Raw genomic sequence first — 17,619 nt, 5'->3', positions numbered from 1 at the left:
TTTAAACATCGTTTTTAATCCTCCTTATCAGACTTTGTATGATAAGAAACCAAGCTCAATTCCTCCACTTGGTATCCGTATTCAACAGCATATTATAGATGCAGATCTAAACATGTCTTCTATTGCAACGTATAAACTACCCGAAGTGCCACCGTGGCAGTCCATACAGCCTACAGTCAATTTTGAGTTAACAAACATGAAAAAGGCTGATACGAACTCGTTGTCATACCAACAAGCCTTCCTAGAACTTAGACATCAATATACAGGGTATACAAGCATATACACTGACGGATCCAAAAATGGTGATCAGGTGTCAGCTGCAGCTGTTTCAAATGATGGCACTCTATCGTTACGATTAACCAATGGAAGTTCAATTTTTACGGCAGAGGCTAAGGCTATACTATTAGCCTTGCAGCTTATTCAACGTTCAAAAGAGTCCAGCTTTATCATTTTTTCTGATAGTTTATCCTGTTTACAAGCAATCAACAACCGTAAAACTGACCATCCCTTTTTAGTTGAAATATTGCAATGTCACTTAAATTTGTCCGTGGCAAATAATGACATCGTATTTTGTTGGCTCCCCAGTCATGTTGGCATCAGTGGAAATACAAAAGCAGATTCTGCAGCTAAAGCTGCTCTTGAGAAATCGTTCTCGACGGGTATTTTCCCGTACACAGACCTCAAACCTGTTATATGCCAATATGTTGGAAGTATGTGGCAACAAAAATGGAATAAACAAACATTGAATAAGCTTCATGCCATCCAGCCCTTGATTGGAAATCATGGCCCTACTGGATTAAGTCGTCAAGATGAAGTTGTTATCAGACGATGTCGCATTGGACACAGTCATTTGACTCATTCTTTTTTATTAAAGGGAGAGGACCCTCCTCAATGTATTCCTTGTAATAGTCCTTTGACTATCAGGCACCTTTTGTTGGAATGTGTGGATTTTGCACTTATTCGGCAACGATTTTATACTGTTCAAACTGTTTCTGAACTTTTCAATACCATTTCTAACCACTTAGTTTTAGCATATTTGAAAGAAATTAAACTGTATGACAAGATGTAGATTTTAGATTTGACTGTCAGTTTTTAACTGTTTACTGTGATAAAGGACTGAAGTTTTAGTGATCTTCGTCATCATTTTTAAATAATGTTGTCTGAAGGTAATTTTGTTTTTCTAGCCGCGAATAGCTGGAATATTGCTGATGCGGCTTAAAGCACCACTTACTCACTCACTCACTCACTCAGACAGGGTTGAACCCACACGAACTTGAAATTGTCTATTTTTTAAAAACTGAGATATAAATAGAGGCAAACGGCCCCTTAAACCAAAATCATGTAGATCTTTTAAAATACCATACTTCCATGTGGTATCATATGCTTTTTCGAGATCGAAAAATATTGATACAGCATGTTGTTTATTTATTATGGAATTTTTAATAAAAGATTCTAAACGTACTAAATGATCGACGGTACTACGATTTTTGCGGAAACCACATTGAATGTCAGAAATGAGATTGTTGGTTTCCAAGTACCAAACTAAACGATTATTTATCATACGTTCCATAGTCTTACAAACGCAGCTAGTAAGGGATATTGGCCGATAATTAGAGGGATCGGTATGATCTCGACCAGGCTTGGGTATAGGAATGACAGTAGCATTTCGCCATGATGATGGAAAGTTACCAGAAGTCCAAATATTGTCAAAAATATTGAGCATTGTTTCTAAACACGATTCAGGTAAATGTTTAAGGAGCTGATAATGAATATTATCAGGCCCCGAAGCACTATCATGAGCTTGCCCAAGGGCGGTTTGGAGCTCATGAATGGAAAATACTTCATTATAATCCTCACCATTATCTGAGTGAAAATTAAGTTTCTTTTTTTCTTGTTGTTCCTTATATTTCTGAAAGTTAGGTACATAATTGGAAGATGAGGAATGTTGAGCTAATGTTTCACCTAACTTATTAGCAATATCAGATTTATCTGTGAGAAAAGTGTCACCCTCCTTGAGATGGCAAACAGTGGATTTGGACCCTTTTCCTTTAATTTTCTGAACCATATTCCAAACCTTTGAAATAGGCGTTCGTGAATTAATTTTAGAAACATATGTTTGCCACGACTGTCGTTTATTTTGTTTAAATGTGCGACGAGCCTTGGCGTTCGAAATTTTAAATTGATTTAAGTTATGGACAGTGGGATGACGACGAAAATATTTTTCTGCCTTCCTCCTCGCCTTTCTAGCTTGTTTGCAGTCCATGGTAAACCATGGTTTACGGATATGAGGAACCGTAGAGGACTTCGGGATACATTCATCAGCAATTATATTTAATTCCTCAGAAAACACTTCAATAGGATCATTATCATTTAGAAAGAATTCAGGCTTTAATCTTTCAGTGCATAATGATTGAAATAAAGTCCAATTGGCCTTTGTTAAGTTCCATCTTGATGATGGTGGGGCATCAGTCGGACTGACAGTTGAAATTACAGTGGGAAAGTGGTCACTTCCACAAAGGTCATTGTGGACTGACCATTCAAATTCATTAAATAGATTTGCATCCACGACAGACAAATCTAGAGAGGAGTATGAACCTGTTGCAGGATGTACATATGTATTAGAGCCATCATTAAAAACACATAAATCATTATTTAAAAGGAAATCCTCCAGTATCTTACCTTTTGTATTGGTGTTATTACTGCCCCAAAGTGGATTATGGCCATTGAAATCTCCCATTATAATGCAGGGTTGGGGAAGTTGGTCATAAAGGGCTTGGAGATCTGACTGACGTAGAGAATATGATGGCGGAATATAGAGTGAACACAAAGTAAAAACAATATGTAGCGTAACACGCACTGCAACTGCCTGAAGAGGGGTATTAAGCGGTACAGGGCTATGAATGGTGCTTTGACGCACAAAAATAGAAGATCCCCCAGTAGCCTTCTCACCAGGAGGAGAGAAACAATGGTAGGAATCATAATGTCTGAAATCAAATTTGTCTGTGGATTTTAGGTAAGTTTCCTGCAAACATAGTGCTGATGGATTGAAATCTTGAGTTAAAAGTTGTAAATCATTAAAATTGTTTCGGAGACCTCTACAGTTCCATTGTATAATGTGTGAAGACATTACCTTTTCGGAAGTTTAATTGGGGATCTACCCCGGCCTTTCTTTGAAGGCGACAAACTATGTGTCCTATGGTGGCTGTTGTCAGACACATCCATATCCTCAAGGGATCCAAACTTGTTATATATTAGGATCTGGTTGTCTGATCCTTTTGAGGGTCTACCACTCTGATACTTTTTTGATGACTCTGTTCTGGGTTTGGGTTTGTTCTTTATGACTTGCTTGACAGTTGTTTCAGACTGATGTTTTTGTGCTGTCTGAGATTGATCCTGAGAAATTGTTTGTGAGCTGGTCGTTTCTAAAACAGATGTTGAATCAACAGAAAGGGAAATTTGTTCAGGTGATTTCTTGTTAATCCATGTATAGTCAGTTTGACAACCCACAGATATGCAAGGAAGAGGTTGTGGAACATGTTGTGGAACATGTTGTGGAGCAGGTTTGGAATTTGGTCGGGAAACAGCTACAGAGTAAGAACTGCGAGAAGACTGTTCTTCATCTCAAACAATCTTCCTCGCATCTTGAAAAGAGATGTTCCGTTCATGTTTGAGTTTAACAATTTTAGACTCACGCTGCCATGTGGGACATTCCTTAGAAGAAGAAACATGTTGTCCACCACAACTCACACATGAGGGATCTTTAGAACACTGAGAACTGTCTGCACAATCGCCGCCACATCTGTAACAAGCACTCTGCTTATCACAAGTTCTTGATCCATGACCATAATGCTGACATTTGTAGCATCTCAGCGGATTAGGTATGTACATATCCACTTTGATGCTACAATATCCTGCTTTGATGGAATCTGGAATTTTGGGAAGACCAAAAGTAAACATGTAAGTATTGGTCTTAATTATCTCACCATTTCTTTTGGAGGAAAAGCGTTTGATAGAAAGCACATTTTGGTTTCTCAGTTCTTCCAAAATGTCATCCTCAGACATATCAGCCAGGAAACGGCCTCTATCTCGCACAATGCCCTTACAGCTGTTAAGGGACCTGTGTGGAGAAACAACAACTGGAACATTTGCAAGTGTTTTTATAGAGAGAAGACTAACGGCTTGTTTGTGTCGCCTACATTTGATTAACAAACATCCACTGCGCAATCTTTTGGCATCTTCAACATCTCCAGCTATGCCTTGAATAGCCTTTTCAACAGCAAATGGATTCAGCTTCAGTGGAGTGTCATCCAAAGAAGAAATGACTAAGAATCTAGGCCAGTTTTCAAAAGTAATTGCAGGCGTCCGCGGACTATCCTCCTCTGTATCAAGCGAATCATGTGATTCATGTGAACGTTTTTTGAGTGGGGGTTCCATGGTGGTAGTAATGTTGATTCATCCTCTTTGGTCCCCACCCACCACGGAGTGTCAACAAGGACAATGTCATATGTCTGTGGGTCTCCGACAGACGACACCAGGGATACCAAGAGGATATACTCAAGCAGAAACATCATAAAAATGTTCCACCAGATTGGCCCATGAGCCACCGCCTTCTGGCACTGGCATCTAGGCAAATTTTGAATTTATCAAGTAGTGTAATAATCAATATACATGTATTTTCAAACATTCCTGTCATAAACTCAAACAATTCAATTATACATATAAATTTTCAAGCCGGAATAGTGAGAAAAGTGAGCAAAAAGTAAGGTGCTCAGGGCTTGGCATGACCAGCCGATTGATAAGACCGGGCCCATCTTACCACCCGTCTAGGCGAAGTAAGGGTCGAAGTGGTGTATTGGGCAAAGGAACGCTGTTCCTGGAACCAGTGCCCTCAACCACCAGAATCCCGTCCTCCGCCGACACAGGGACGCAACCCACGGCAAACGGGCTGCCCACTTTGGTCGCCTCTTACGACCAGCAATGGGGTGCTGTGGAATTATTCTACCCCGGTTCCACACGGGGGAAGAGCTATTAGCGCTACCCAGCACTCACCACGAGGAGGTTGCTCTTCACGAGTGCCCTCACACTGGTGGATGCAGATGGTGATAGTTTACTTCATATTGCCTGTGAGGGTGGGAACACTGCTATAGTACAACATGTCCTGTCTCCTTCTAACATCAACAGTAGAGGGATGCAGGGATCCACACCAGTAATGGTGGCAGCTCACAGTGGACATCAAAGTGTGTTTGATCTCCTTGTGTCCAACCAAGCTGACCTTACACTGGTGGATACAGATGGTAACAGTTTACTTCATCGTGCCTGTCAGGGTGGAAACACAGCTATAGTACAACATGTCCTGTCTCCATCTAACATCAACAGTAGAGGCAGACATGGATACACACCAGTAATGGTGGCAGCTGCCAATGGACATCAAAGTGTGTTTGACCTCCTTGTGTCCAACCAAGCTGACCTTACACTGGTGAATGAAGATGGTGATAGTTTACTTCATCTTGCCTGTCAGGGTGGGAACACTGCTATAGTACAACATGTCCTGTCTCCTTCTAACATCAACATTACAGGCAGACATGGATACACACCAGTAATGATGGCAGCTGTCAGTGGACATCAAAGTGTGTTTGACCTCCTTGTGTCCAACCAAGCTGACCTCACACTGGTGGATACAGATGGTAATAGTTTACTTCATCTTGCCTGTCGTGGTGGAAACACAGCTATTGTACAACATGTTCTGTCTCCTTCTAACATCAACATTACAGGCAGACATGGATACACACCAGTAATGATGGCAGCTGTCAGTGGACATCAAAGTGTGTTTGACCTCCTTGTGTCCAACCAAGCTGACCTCACACTGGTGTCTACATCTGGTGATAGTTTACTTCATCTTGCCTGTGAGGGTGGAAACACTGCTATAGTACAACATGTCCTGTCTCCTTCTAACATCAACATTACAGGCAGACATGGATACACACCAGTAATGATGGCAGCTGTCAGTGGACATCAAAGTGTGTTTGACCTCCTTGTGTCCAACCAAGCTGACCTCACACTGGTAGATACAGATGGTAATAGTTTACTTCATCTTGCCTGTCGTGGTGGAAACACTGCTATAGTACAACATGTCCTGTCTCCATCTAACATCAACAGTAGAGGGAGGCATGGATACACACCAGTAATGGTGGCAGCTTTCAATGGACATCAAAGTGTGTTTGATCTCCTTGTGTCCAACCAAGCTGACCTCACACTGGTGGATACAGATGGTGATAGTTTACTTCATCTTGCCTGTCAGGGTGGGAACACTGCTATAGTACAACATGTCCTGTCTCCTTCTAACATCAACAGTAGAGGAAGGCATGGATACACACCAGTAATGGTGGCAGCTGTCAATGGACATCAAAGTGTGTTTGACCTCCTTGTGTCCAACCAAGCTGACCTCACACTGGTGGACACATATGGTAAGAGTTTACTTCATCTTGCCTGTGAGGGTGGAAACACTGCTATAGTACAACATGTCCTGTCTCCAGCTAACATCAACAGTAGAGGGATGCATGGATGCACACCAGTAATGGTGGCAGCATTGAGTGGACATCAAAGTGTGTTTGACCTCCTTGTGTCCAACCAAGCTGACCTCACACTGACGGATACACATGTTAATAGTTTACTTCATTTTGCCTGTCGTGGTGGAAACACAGCTATAGTACAACATGTCCTGTCTCCTTCTAACATCAACAGTAGAGGGATGCATGGATGCACACCAGTAATGGTGGCAGCTGTCAGAGGACATCAAAGAGTGTTTGAGCTCCTAATGTCCAACAAAGCTGACCTCACACTGGTGGATACATCTGGTCATAGTTTACTTCATCTTGCCTGTCAGGGTGGGAACACTGCTATAATACTACATGTCCTGTCATGGATATACACCAGCCAAGTATCTTCAAACAGTTAAGCATCCTCACTGATTAAACCCTCTCCTATCAAACAAATCAACAGCAGAGGGAGTGAAGGATACACACCTGTGATGAAAGCTGTATTCCATGGACATCAAGATGTGGTTGACCTCCTTGTGCAGCACAAAGCTGACCTCACACTTCCAACAGACAGTAATGAGGACATTGAATGTGTAGCTCAGATGGGTGGACATCCAGCACTAACCAGTTATCTTCAAACTGTGGTTATATGTGGTTATATGTAATCATGACTGGTATGCCGCAAGAAGTGGGGGGGGCACACCCTTGATGAGCAAGATTTTCTGCAGATCAGTTGTGAAAAATTTGAAGTAGAAACCCAAAAATATGGTCTCTTGAAAGATACAAGACTCCACTGCCAGAATATTACATGGTGAGTCACTCAGTTAATAGCCATAATCCGGTGCACGAAATCTCCCATGGTAGTACCTGTTGCTAATTACAGGACACAGGACATGCAGTCTATCTCACAAGCTCTTACATAATCATTGGGACTGGCCGCCATGTTGTTGATATCGACAGCCCAACATTGTCTTGTAACTCGCATTCTGGCTGGTTTCCATGACTGAGTAGCGAAGCAAATCAAACTGGCTAATGAAAATCAATGCCGGGTAATTTGTGATCACGAGTTTGGTGTTTCGGGTACAGAGTTGGTAAAAATCTGCAAGTGACAACAGATCACGTTGACAATATGGTCAAGCAGAATAGTTTCCGGAAAGTGACATCTCGTGAGTGACTAACAAAACCACGCATCATCATTTTGTATGGTGGTAAATCTGGACAGAATTGAAGTGACCTGATAGATATGACTTTAATGAGATTACCATTATTGATATGTTGGCTGTAGGAGCAAAGTTTGTTATATTTCCTATTTAAATTAGGCCCTTCAGGGTGCTGCTCAATATATTTCCTTGGTTTTGAGGTTGACAGATGTTACCTATACCCCTAGGATGTTTTTACATATGATTAGATGACATGAGAGGTTCAAAAAGCCTGTGTACACCATAACTTGAGTATTTATAATTGAATTTCATGAATCTTAGTATATGTGATCTCTTACGTTTGGTGACCTCCATATAAGGTCAAGGTCACTGGAGGTCAAATAACAGTGAGTGAGTGAGTGAGTGAGTGAGTATGGTTTTACTGTCCTGGGCTGTGGGGGTCACACTTGATTTACCAGATCTGGGAAGGTCATGTGACGTCGTCCAAATAAAGAGGACATGTAAAGGAAAACCCTTCACTTTCGTGGACCTTGTGATCATGTTTAACATGCAGATCACACACATACATGGTCACATGGTTTGCACGTGGATGAGTTTTGGAGAATTTGCATGTTTGTAGTCTGTATTTTGCCATAAGGCAGCTGTAACAATAGTGTTATGTTTGGACCACCTGTATATTCATGATTCCTGTATCACAATGTGTAAAAGTCTGACATTGTAGCAGTTGCTGGTTGAAGTCATTTCATTTTGTCTGTCTTTATCATGTTTATTTAAGGAATTGTACTTTCATTAAAAATGTGTGTTCACAATGTATCTTGAACATTTATATGTAAATAGAAATTGACAAGACTTTATAAACATATCTTGATCGTTCGTGGTTCAGATTGAAGGTCAAGGTTAATAAACCAGATGTGCTTGTTATGTAAGGCAGCTAGAGGCATAGGACTTTCAAGATTTCAAGGTTGTACTGCATTGCATGTGTTTTCCCATAGTGAAGTTATGTTATAAAAGAGAAGTGCTTATACCTTGGCTATTACGGTAGAGATCGAGTTGCATGGGACTTTGTGTTTCTAAGTTGTACTGTACTGTGCATGTGTGCAGTCAGTGCCTTAACTGATGTCACTATCAAAGTGGCAGGTTATTATGATTTAAAGATCTATAAAGGTATATTTATAAAGGTCTAACAATATCTGTACATCTTGTAACCTTAATGTTGTAGAAAATAAGTATCATTTTATGCTTGTGTGTAAACTTCTTCAATTAAGAAACAAGTATATTCCAAAGAAGTTTACATCTTATCCAAATATCAATTTGTTTTGCCAACTCATGTCAACCTCAAATATTACTTTTTTACAAAATATTGCATTGTACATACATCATGCATTGTTAGTCAGAGGAAACACGCATACCACTGCCTTAACTGATGTCACTATCAAAGTGATTCACCATATATGTTTTTGTTGGGAATTCTCTGGGGCTTCATGAAGAGGTTTGCATGTAACGCTAACAGCTTTCTCGTTCAGCATGTATTATCTGCAATATATTCACTTGTAAAATTAGGATGTTTATAATGGTTCACTTCTCAACATCATTAGCATACATCAACATGACCAAGAATAAACTAAGTCAAATCTCTCGGAATCTGTGGTCCAATAACAAGTTATTGAAGCAGGTTGAATCAGAATATGTTGTCCGTGCATCACTGGCAATGTGTGTACATCGTTTAACTTCTTGCATACAGAGATTGTCATAATAAATACTACTTGGCCATGAATCAGCACTGGTGCTAAGCTAGTTGTCTGTTTGTATATTTCTTCCTTAAAACTGCAGGGCAAAAGAAAGCATACACTTAAAAAAATGGATTTGACCTATTACAAACGTTAACAAAATGTCCCTTGGCTGAAAACAGTCACCATATCTGCAAACATGAGGTCCAAAACACAACCATGATACCCATATAAAATACATCATCATCGACTAACCATTTATTGTTTGTTTCATTCTTAGTCCCCATCAAACACGGGTGCATACATTCTTTTGCCCGGCAGTTTATTAAGAATATTAAGATGACTTATGAAATATGTAGCATGATAAGAATCGTTCTTGTATCCATTACTTGAATCATGCTATTCTGTTATTTGAGCGATGACTGCAATTAATATGAACAATTTTGAAAATGAATAATAATTTAATCACATTGGCTATATGGCTTTAATAATTATCAACATTTTATATGCCTGCACAAGTCTACATATCAATTTTCTGCTTCCTATTAGGCGTGCCAGAACATGGGTTCGAATCCTGGGTCGCCCTCATTGTGTTTCTAGGTTTGCCAGCACCATATTCATGTTCATAGACTTCACCAAAGTGGTAAATGTCCAAGACCTGCATCACTTCAGGCGTTTCTTCCACATCAAGCTGGCACGTTGGTGTAACCGAAATACTATTCAAAGCGATGTTTACCTACAATCTGGATATTGTTAAGGCATGCATCATGTCTTTCGTCGCTAAACCACACTTAACATGGGATGACATTTCACTCTTAACATTATACAGGGCCATGACGTCACGCAACAAGGTTTCAATTGAGTGACATCAAAGTTTAACGTGAATGTTGCTGTGCAACTCTCATTCAGTTAATCCCAAGCATCTCCTTGTATTCCATGTTGTGGTGCGATTTCTGATACAGACTTCAGAACATATTTTCTTTAATTTCCTACTAAAGTGAAATGCAGTCAAAATGTAGATGTCCCAATAACGAAAGAAAAACATGGATAACTTAATACTTTCATTGGGTCTTGAATTTCGCTTATTATCTTGTATTTTTTTCGTAAATCACAAAGGACCTAACACTTGCATGTCGGTTCAATCCAGCCATTAGAAATTGAATCATTAAATTACCGTGAACAATGTTTAATGTTAAATGTTCAAAACTGTCAAAACCGTCATGCTGTTGATAATAAATGCATCCACGAATTAACTGAGTGAGTGAGTGAGTTTGATTTTTATGCCGCTTATAGCAATATCCCGGCGGGGGACACCAGAAATGGGCTTCACACATTGTACCCATGTCGGGAATCGAACCCGGTACTTCGGCGTGACGAGCGAATGCTGTCACCACTAGGCTACCCGACCGCCCCACGAATTAACTGAACATGAATATAGGGTTTTTTTGGGGTATGCCCATAGTATGCATATACTACAAAAGGTAACTTCGCCCAATCTGTTTCACAAACCCATCAAGGGGCAAATTCTCCACACGTGATGGCGATTGGATACTAAGCATCGTGTACTACTGGAAGAGACATTTGTTATGTGATTATCCTCAATGGTCCATGTACTGCCTGTAACAAGTGCATGTAAGCACATAATGCAACCTGAGGCTGCAGTCAGTATCGACTGCAAAGTTTACTATTCACACGAGGCCATGAAAAAAAGTCGGCCCGTCTCGTTATATCTCTGATAACTTTTATCAGTAGACATTCCATTTACATGTCACTAGCATGTCAGAATACACGTGATTAGACCTCTCCACCACCAGTTGCTGACTACAGTATCTGTTCGCGATGAGTATTTTGTTTATCGTGTTTATTAGATAGACTGTCCAGTGATTAAGTTTTTGTTTCTATGTGTTTTATTCCATCTCATGGATGTGTATCTTTGCAAACATATAATGCTATTTATAATAGGATGGTTCGAAGGAGTAAATGAATACCAAAAACTCGGTCCTTTGAATTGCTGCTAAACAAGATCCTAATAATGGATAAAATCGGTTATGATGGATTAAAGTTGGTTATATTGATGTGAATGATGTATATAAATCTAAAACAATCAGGACTCCAAGCCAATCACATCTCGTATTGTGGTACCTGTCTCTGCAAGCCATGAAGATGACGCAATGCAAATACGGCTACGAACGCTGTACCTCTATATTAACCCAAAACCATATTGAAGTCGATTCTTATAAATAAATATATCAACATTATAAAAGAACATGACCGCATTAGGCTGGGCTCCGCCACCCTGCATGATAGCCGAACTTAAAATTAAGCCACAGATATTTGGTTATTTGGATAAAATGGCGGATGTGGAGGTACTGGTGGACTGCAGAAAATGAGCTCAGCTCATGCTAAGCGAACCCAATAGCAACCGCTGCAGTGCAACAACCGTTGCCAAGCAACCCATGTTGCTTACAAATGGAGAGACCGTTGCCCTGCAACTACCACTGCCAAACAACCCATGTGCAAAGCTTGAAGAGCTAGTATTTGAGAACAACAGGGTGACTGGGTGCTACAAACGGCAGATGAATGCATGAATATCAAATACGTGTTGTGTGACTGAAGGCTGGAGCGCAAATGCCGATGCCACGCCACAAGATGACATAGTGACGGTTACAAGTCTGACATTTCGTTCTGAGCACTAAATGCTAATAATAACTTCACAAACTGCTTTTTTAACCATCAACACACAAAATACTGGACAACTGTATGAAATTGCTGAGTGCGGCATAAAACAACACACAAACTAAAGTCGAAAGTCGTTATGTATGCAAATATGATCTTACATTGTACCTACAGTGAAATGGACTGGTAGCCACGGCAACGATATAACTTGTGTCACCGTGTACTGTGTTGGACTTTGTACACGGTGTGTAAACCCTGGCAAATATCCAGATGTTATCTCACAACTTAAAAATGTCCTCGTTTATAAAGAGGCCCATTATGGTGACGGCAAGTAATTGACAACAGAAACGTGATCAAATCTTTAAGTATTTGGTAATCAGGGACTCGCTTCACACACAAAACAAGATTTACGAAACAATGAAGTACACACAAGTATGTCTCATTCCGTACAGTCAGTTAAGGTTTATTAAGATTCACAACAACCCTGATCAGGCCCCTTTGCTTGTCACGAGGGGGGAAATATATTACATCAGGTGATCAGTCTGTACCTTGATCTCATAGCCCAAGCACACAGGTCAGCGAGAAGAACGTAAGACCTTTCTTGCATTTTTGAAGGTTAAATATTTTGTTAAAGTTCATGTTTATGCGAATTAGATCTTTCTATGTATAGAAAATATTCTATTTGACGAAATCCTGCATGAAGTTTAAAGTAGCTGCTCTAGCTGTTTCAAATTATACGACGTGTGGTGAGTATACTTTGGTGAAGACGGTGTACTTGTGTTAGTTTTGGCAAAACATATGCGATGCATGTAAAGAAGGTATTGAGGGTATTGAGTTTCTTGTACAGTGGATGTTCTGGGAAAGTTTCATGTAAAGTTGGTGTTGAGGGACAGTTTCCTATAATTTGGGTGTTGAGGGACGGTTTCATGTAAATAGGGTGTTGAGGGACGGTTTCCAGTAAATTGGGTATTGAGGGATAGTTTCAAGTAAATTGGGTGTCGAGGGATAGTTTCCTTAAAGTGGATGATGATTGACAGTTTCATGTCAAGTGGGGATTGATGGATAATTCCCCGTAAAGTAGGTGTCGAGGAAGAGTTTCCTGTAAATTTGGTGTTCTGGGACGGTTTCTTGTAAAATGGTCGTTGAAGAACAGTTTCCTATAATTTCGATGTTGAGGGATAGTTTCCTTTATTTTGGATGCTGAGGGACGGTTTCCCATAAATTTGGTGTTCAGGGACAGTTTCCAGTAAATTGGTCCCCATGTTCCCTAGTATGGTGATCTCCCTTTAGTTACTGACGATCCCTAGCCCATTTTTATATTGTGTTGTTGATACTTATGGCTTTTATATATTCTCAACTAGTTTTAAATTGAATCTGTGATATCCTAGTTATGTACTGTCCTTCGTTGACAGCTTTTTATTTAGTCTAAATCTTTGTTTTATTAATGTACTTCTCGTCACGATATGGCTGAAATACTGCCGATGTGACGTTAAATCTTAACTCACTCACTCCAGTAAATTGGGTGTTGGGGGATTGTTTCCTGTTAAGTGGATGTTGATTGTGAAGTTAGTGGTGAGGGGCAGTTTCCTGTAAAATGGGAATTTAGGGTTAGTTTCCTGTTAAGTGGATGTTGATTGCCAGTTTCATGTAAAGTGGGGATTGAGAGTGAGCTCCATGTAAAGTTAGTGTTCAAGGGAGAGTTTCCTGTAAAGTCTGAATTTAGGGGATAGTTTCTTGTAATGTGGATGTTGATTGACAGTTTCATGTAAAGTTAGTTTTAGAAGGTCTTAGAAGTTTACCACTTCGGCAAAACCCGCGAACACGGGTATTGTGCTGACAAACCTAGAAACATAATTGGGGCGAACCGGGATTCGAACCCACAATCATAGGTTTCTGGCGTACCCAAGGGACGCAACTCTGCACAGCGAATCGCTACAAACACCAAACCAGTCCACTTCCTGTGCGCAGTTTCCGGAGTAACGTTCTCCCCAACGTCTGTAGACCCGTGCTCTTCCATCCCCTCGACGGACGTGAAATCTTGATTCATCGCTGGATCAGACATCTCCCCATCGCAGTTGAGGCCATACCCTGTGTTGATGACATCAATGCAGTCGTCGTTGACGATGTTGTCGACTCAATATGACGCGTCGAACAGGCCGTCTTACTCGTAGACCTGCTGCTTGTAAACGGTTTCGTACGGTCTGGTCGGAGATTCTACAAAGTCTTTGGGATGCGGCTGTCGTCCTTTCACGGAGGTGGCTCAGTCGAATGTAACGATCTTGGGCAGTAGTGGTTACTCTTGGTCGTCCTGACCTTGGCCGATCACGTGTTGACCCATACTGTTGAAACTGATCCCATAGCCGTGTGATGGCGCTGGGCGCTACATTGAAAACCCTGGCTACAGCTGATTGGGATGTCCCCTGCCTGTAAACAGCCTATCGCGTTGTTTCTTTACACTTAGGTAAATCTTGGCATGTTGTTGAACTTTCACTGTTTTATTTTGTGTGTATTCGTGCTTGGGAATTCCCAGGGGTTGCCCCAGGAATGTGGATGTAGTCCGTCTGTGTGTACGTCATTTCATGAATTTGGTCTCGTGAAAAACGTATGAACATCAAATTGTGTCATCCATACACTTATGAACGTCAATTTCGGGGTCATGTGACCGACCTCTCGTCCAACAGAAGAGCCGTATGTTGTGTAAACTTCAAACAAAAATTACATATTTATATATGCAAGTTTCAGGGACACTGAAATGATGACCGACATCCTTGACATAAAGCAGGTGAGCTACAGAGCCCATGGCTCACTGCTGTCAAAACCCGTGAAGATCCGGGGTAGAATAGGTCTTCAGCAACCCATACTTCATCTTCCCGAGGCAAGCGAGTTAACTGACTATAACAGTCCAGTTTGCACCCTTGCCGAACTAGGCTGGTATTATGGAGTTACATTTTGGCTGGACTAACGAGTCGATGCAAAGTCCAATCAAAATCTCGCAATGAAATAGAAATCCGGTTCGTAAACTGTCGTCAGATTACGGTCGATTGCAGGATTTGCAAAGCATGTGCAACGGCAACTCTGTGTCAACAGATATTTTCCAAACCTTTTCATGTTTTTAATCAAGGTGCTCGCGTGATGTGATGCACTTCGCGATGTAAGACCCGTTTTAACACAATATATATATAGATCTTGATCAACGATCAGATCGTTTTGACTGGGAGCCGCCATTTTGTTTGAAACGAGTGCAAGTGATGAAATCGGATCACAGGAACTTGTTATTGGTCAGTAAATAAAAATACTAGTATATACCCCCTATATGTAAGTAGAGAAAATGAGCATCACTCGCCATCTTGCCGGTTTGTTTACATTCGATATCCAAGGCTTTTTTTATACATTGTACGCTTATTGACAAGCGCATTTCTGGCCGTAGATTGATCGATAACACATTTCTACACGTGTACAAGTCATCTACATTCGATTGATGTCCCTTACTTACCGAAATATCGACAGTTTATTTCGCAAGGTGGGAAAATGTTACGAACCCCGAGCGCAAGCAGATTTCAAACGCGGGCGGAATCGAGCGAGCCACCTGATTGGCTGACCTACTTATGCCAAGTCAGCGTGAAAACAACGCATTTGCAACCCACGTGGGTTCAAAATGATAGATTTGACTGAAGAACAAGTGTTTGCATGGAATTTGATCAAAGATGAACACAACACTCTGATCATTGGCCAGGCCGGCACAGGAAAAACGGTTCTTAGCAAGGAAATTACGGAGAGTGAATGAGTAAGGCTTTTAGTAATATTCCAGCAATATCACGGCGGGGGACCCAAGAAATGGGCTTTCACACATTGTACCCATGTCGGGAATCGAACCCGGGTCTTCGGCGTGACGAGCGAACGCTTTAACCACTAGGCTACCCGACCGCCCCTACGGAGAGATTGAGGAGAAATGGAAACCTGGTGTCTGTTACTGCTAGAACTGTTATGGCTTCTAAACAGCTTAAGGGAAGAACTCTTCATGATGGGCTGGGCTGAGTGATGGAAGACACAGAAATCCTGACTTATATAAGATTGAGGAGAAGAAACCCTTCAAATGAAAACTATAACTGAAAACGGAAGTTCAACCCTTTTAATAAACCCACAAGATATTTACAACAAGCATGAAATACTCACATCCCCCGCCAATATGACATGTCGGGTGTGTGCAATGCATTAGCTCCTATGAACTATGGGCCTTTTTGTAAATGGCCTAATTGCAGCACTAAAAAAAGTCATTACTGGTGTTGTTTTTCCATCTGCAGTTTATGATAAAATATGTTACTGAATTTGTAAGGAGTAAGGATGAGACATATGGACGAACAACTTCTTTATTACAATTAGGAGCGATGGTTTCAGTGTAGGCTCGAACACCATTATCAAGCAATTGAAGTACAGAGTGTGGTTGACAAGAATATATTTTGTTTATACAATTGAGGTTTAAGTTCAGTTACACTGTTGTATTTGTAATGAGTTGTGTTTCTGTATGAAGTTAGTCAGTGAATGCAACAACTGTGTCCATGACACCTTTGGAGGAACATTCACTCAAGCAATGCAGAACTTAACAACAAGAAAGGAAATGTTTTCAATACTGTGAGATAACATTATGTGCCAAGTTTGATAAAGAAATATGGTACGGTTTTCAAGATCTGCTCAGGAAACGAGGACTACCGCCATTTTCAGTCTAAATCAAAGTTGTTGCCATGGAAACTCGAAAAATAACTTTTTTTAAAATCCCAAACTATCAAAGGCACCAGTTCACCACTAGATCTATCTACGTGCCAAGTATGGTTAAGATATATGGTACGATTTTCAAGATCTGCTCTGGAAACGAAATGTGACTGACGGACGGACGGCACCCATTCCTATATCCCCCTTCCACTTCGTGGCCTGGGATAATAAACCATATCAGCCCCTGCTCCCACGTTCAAGCAGTCACGTGTTACATTCAACTCGCCAAGGAGACATACGAATTCCGCGAAGTAGGTTACGTTCGTTTGATTCCGCGAAGCAGGTGCGTTCGAAAGATGTCTCGGTAACCTGTCCAAGAACACCTTCTGAACATACCCCCCCCCCCTCCTTGGCAGTTTACTGGCAACTATATATCTGTTTACTGGAAAAAGAATACAACTAACTGACTAACTGAATAACTGAAATACATGGCAATGTAAGTATGACCATGGACAATATGCATACTTACCAACACACACTGAAATACATGGCAATGTAAGTATGACCATGGACAATATGCATACTTACCAACATACACTGAAATACATGGCAATGTAAGTATGATCATGGACAATATGCATACTTACCAACACACACTGAAATACATGGCAATGTGAGTATGAGCATGGACAATTTACATACTTACCAACAAAACACTGAAATACATGGCAATTTAAGTATGATCATGGACAAAATACATACTTGCCACCAAAACACTGAAATACATGGCAATGTATGTATGATCATGGACAA

At 40.7% G+C, this 17,619-nt stretch overlaps 1 protein-coding gene across 1 annotated transcript in view; it reads left to right on the top strand.

Annotated features, from left to right (window-relative positions):
* Positions 1-17,619, top strand: part of LOC139465013 (uncharacterized) — a 58,623-nt gene that overhangs the window by 22,712 nt on the left and 18,292 nt on the right. Inside the window, exon 6 of the mRNA XM_071246680.1 lies at positions 5,074-6,895. Within this exon, the coding sequence (XP_071102781.1) occupies positions 5,074-6,895 (1,822 nt within the window). The remainder of the gene's footprint in view (positions 1-5,073; positions 6,896-17,619) is intronic.

The sequence above is a fragment of the Haliotis cracherodii genome, unplaced genomic scaffold (genome assembly GCF_022045235.1).
Source record: "Haliotis cracherodii isolate W230 unplaced genomic scaffold, xgHalCrac1.p SCAF_17, whole genome shotgun sequence".
Classification (NCBI taxonomy): domain Eukaryota; kingdom Metazoa; phylum Mollusca; class Gastropoda; order Lepetellida; family Haliotidae; genus Haliotis; species Haliotis cracherodii.
The sequence above is the reverse complement of the archived record's forward strand: the minus strand, read 5'-3'. Positions and strand labels throughout refer to the sequence as shown.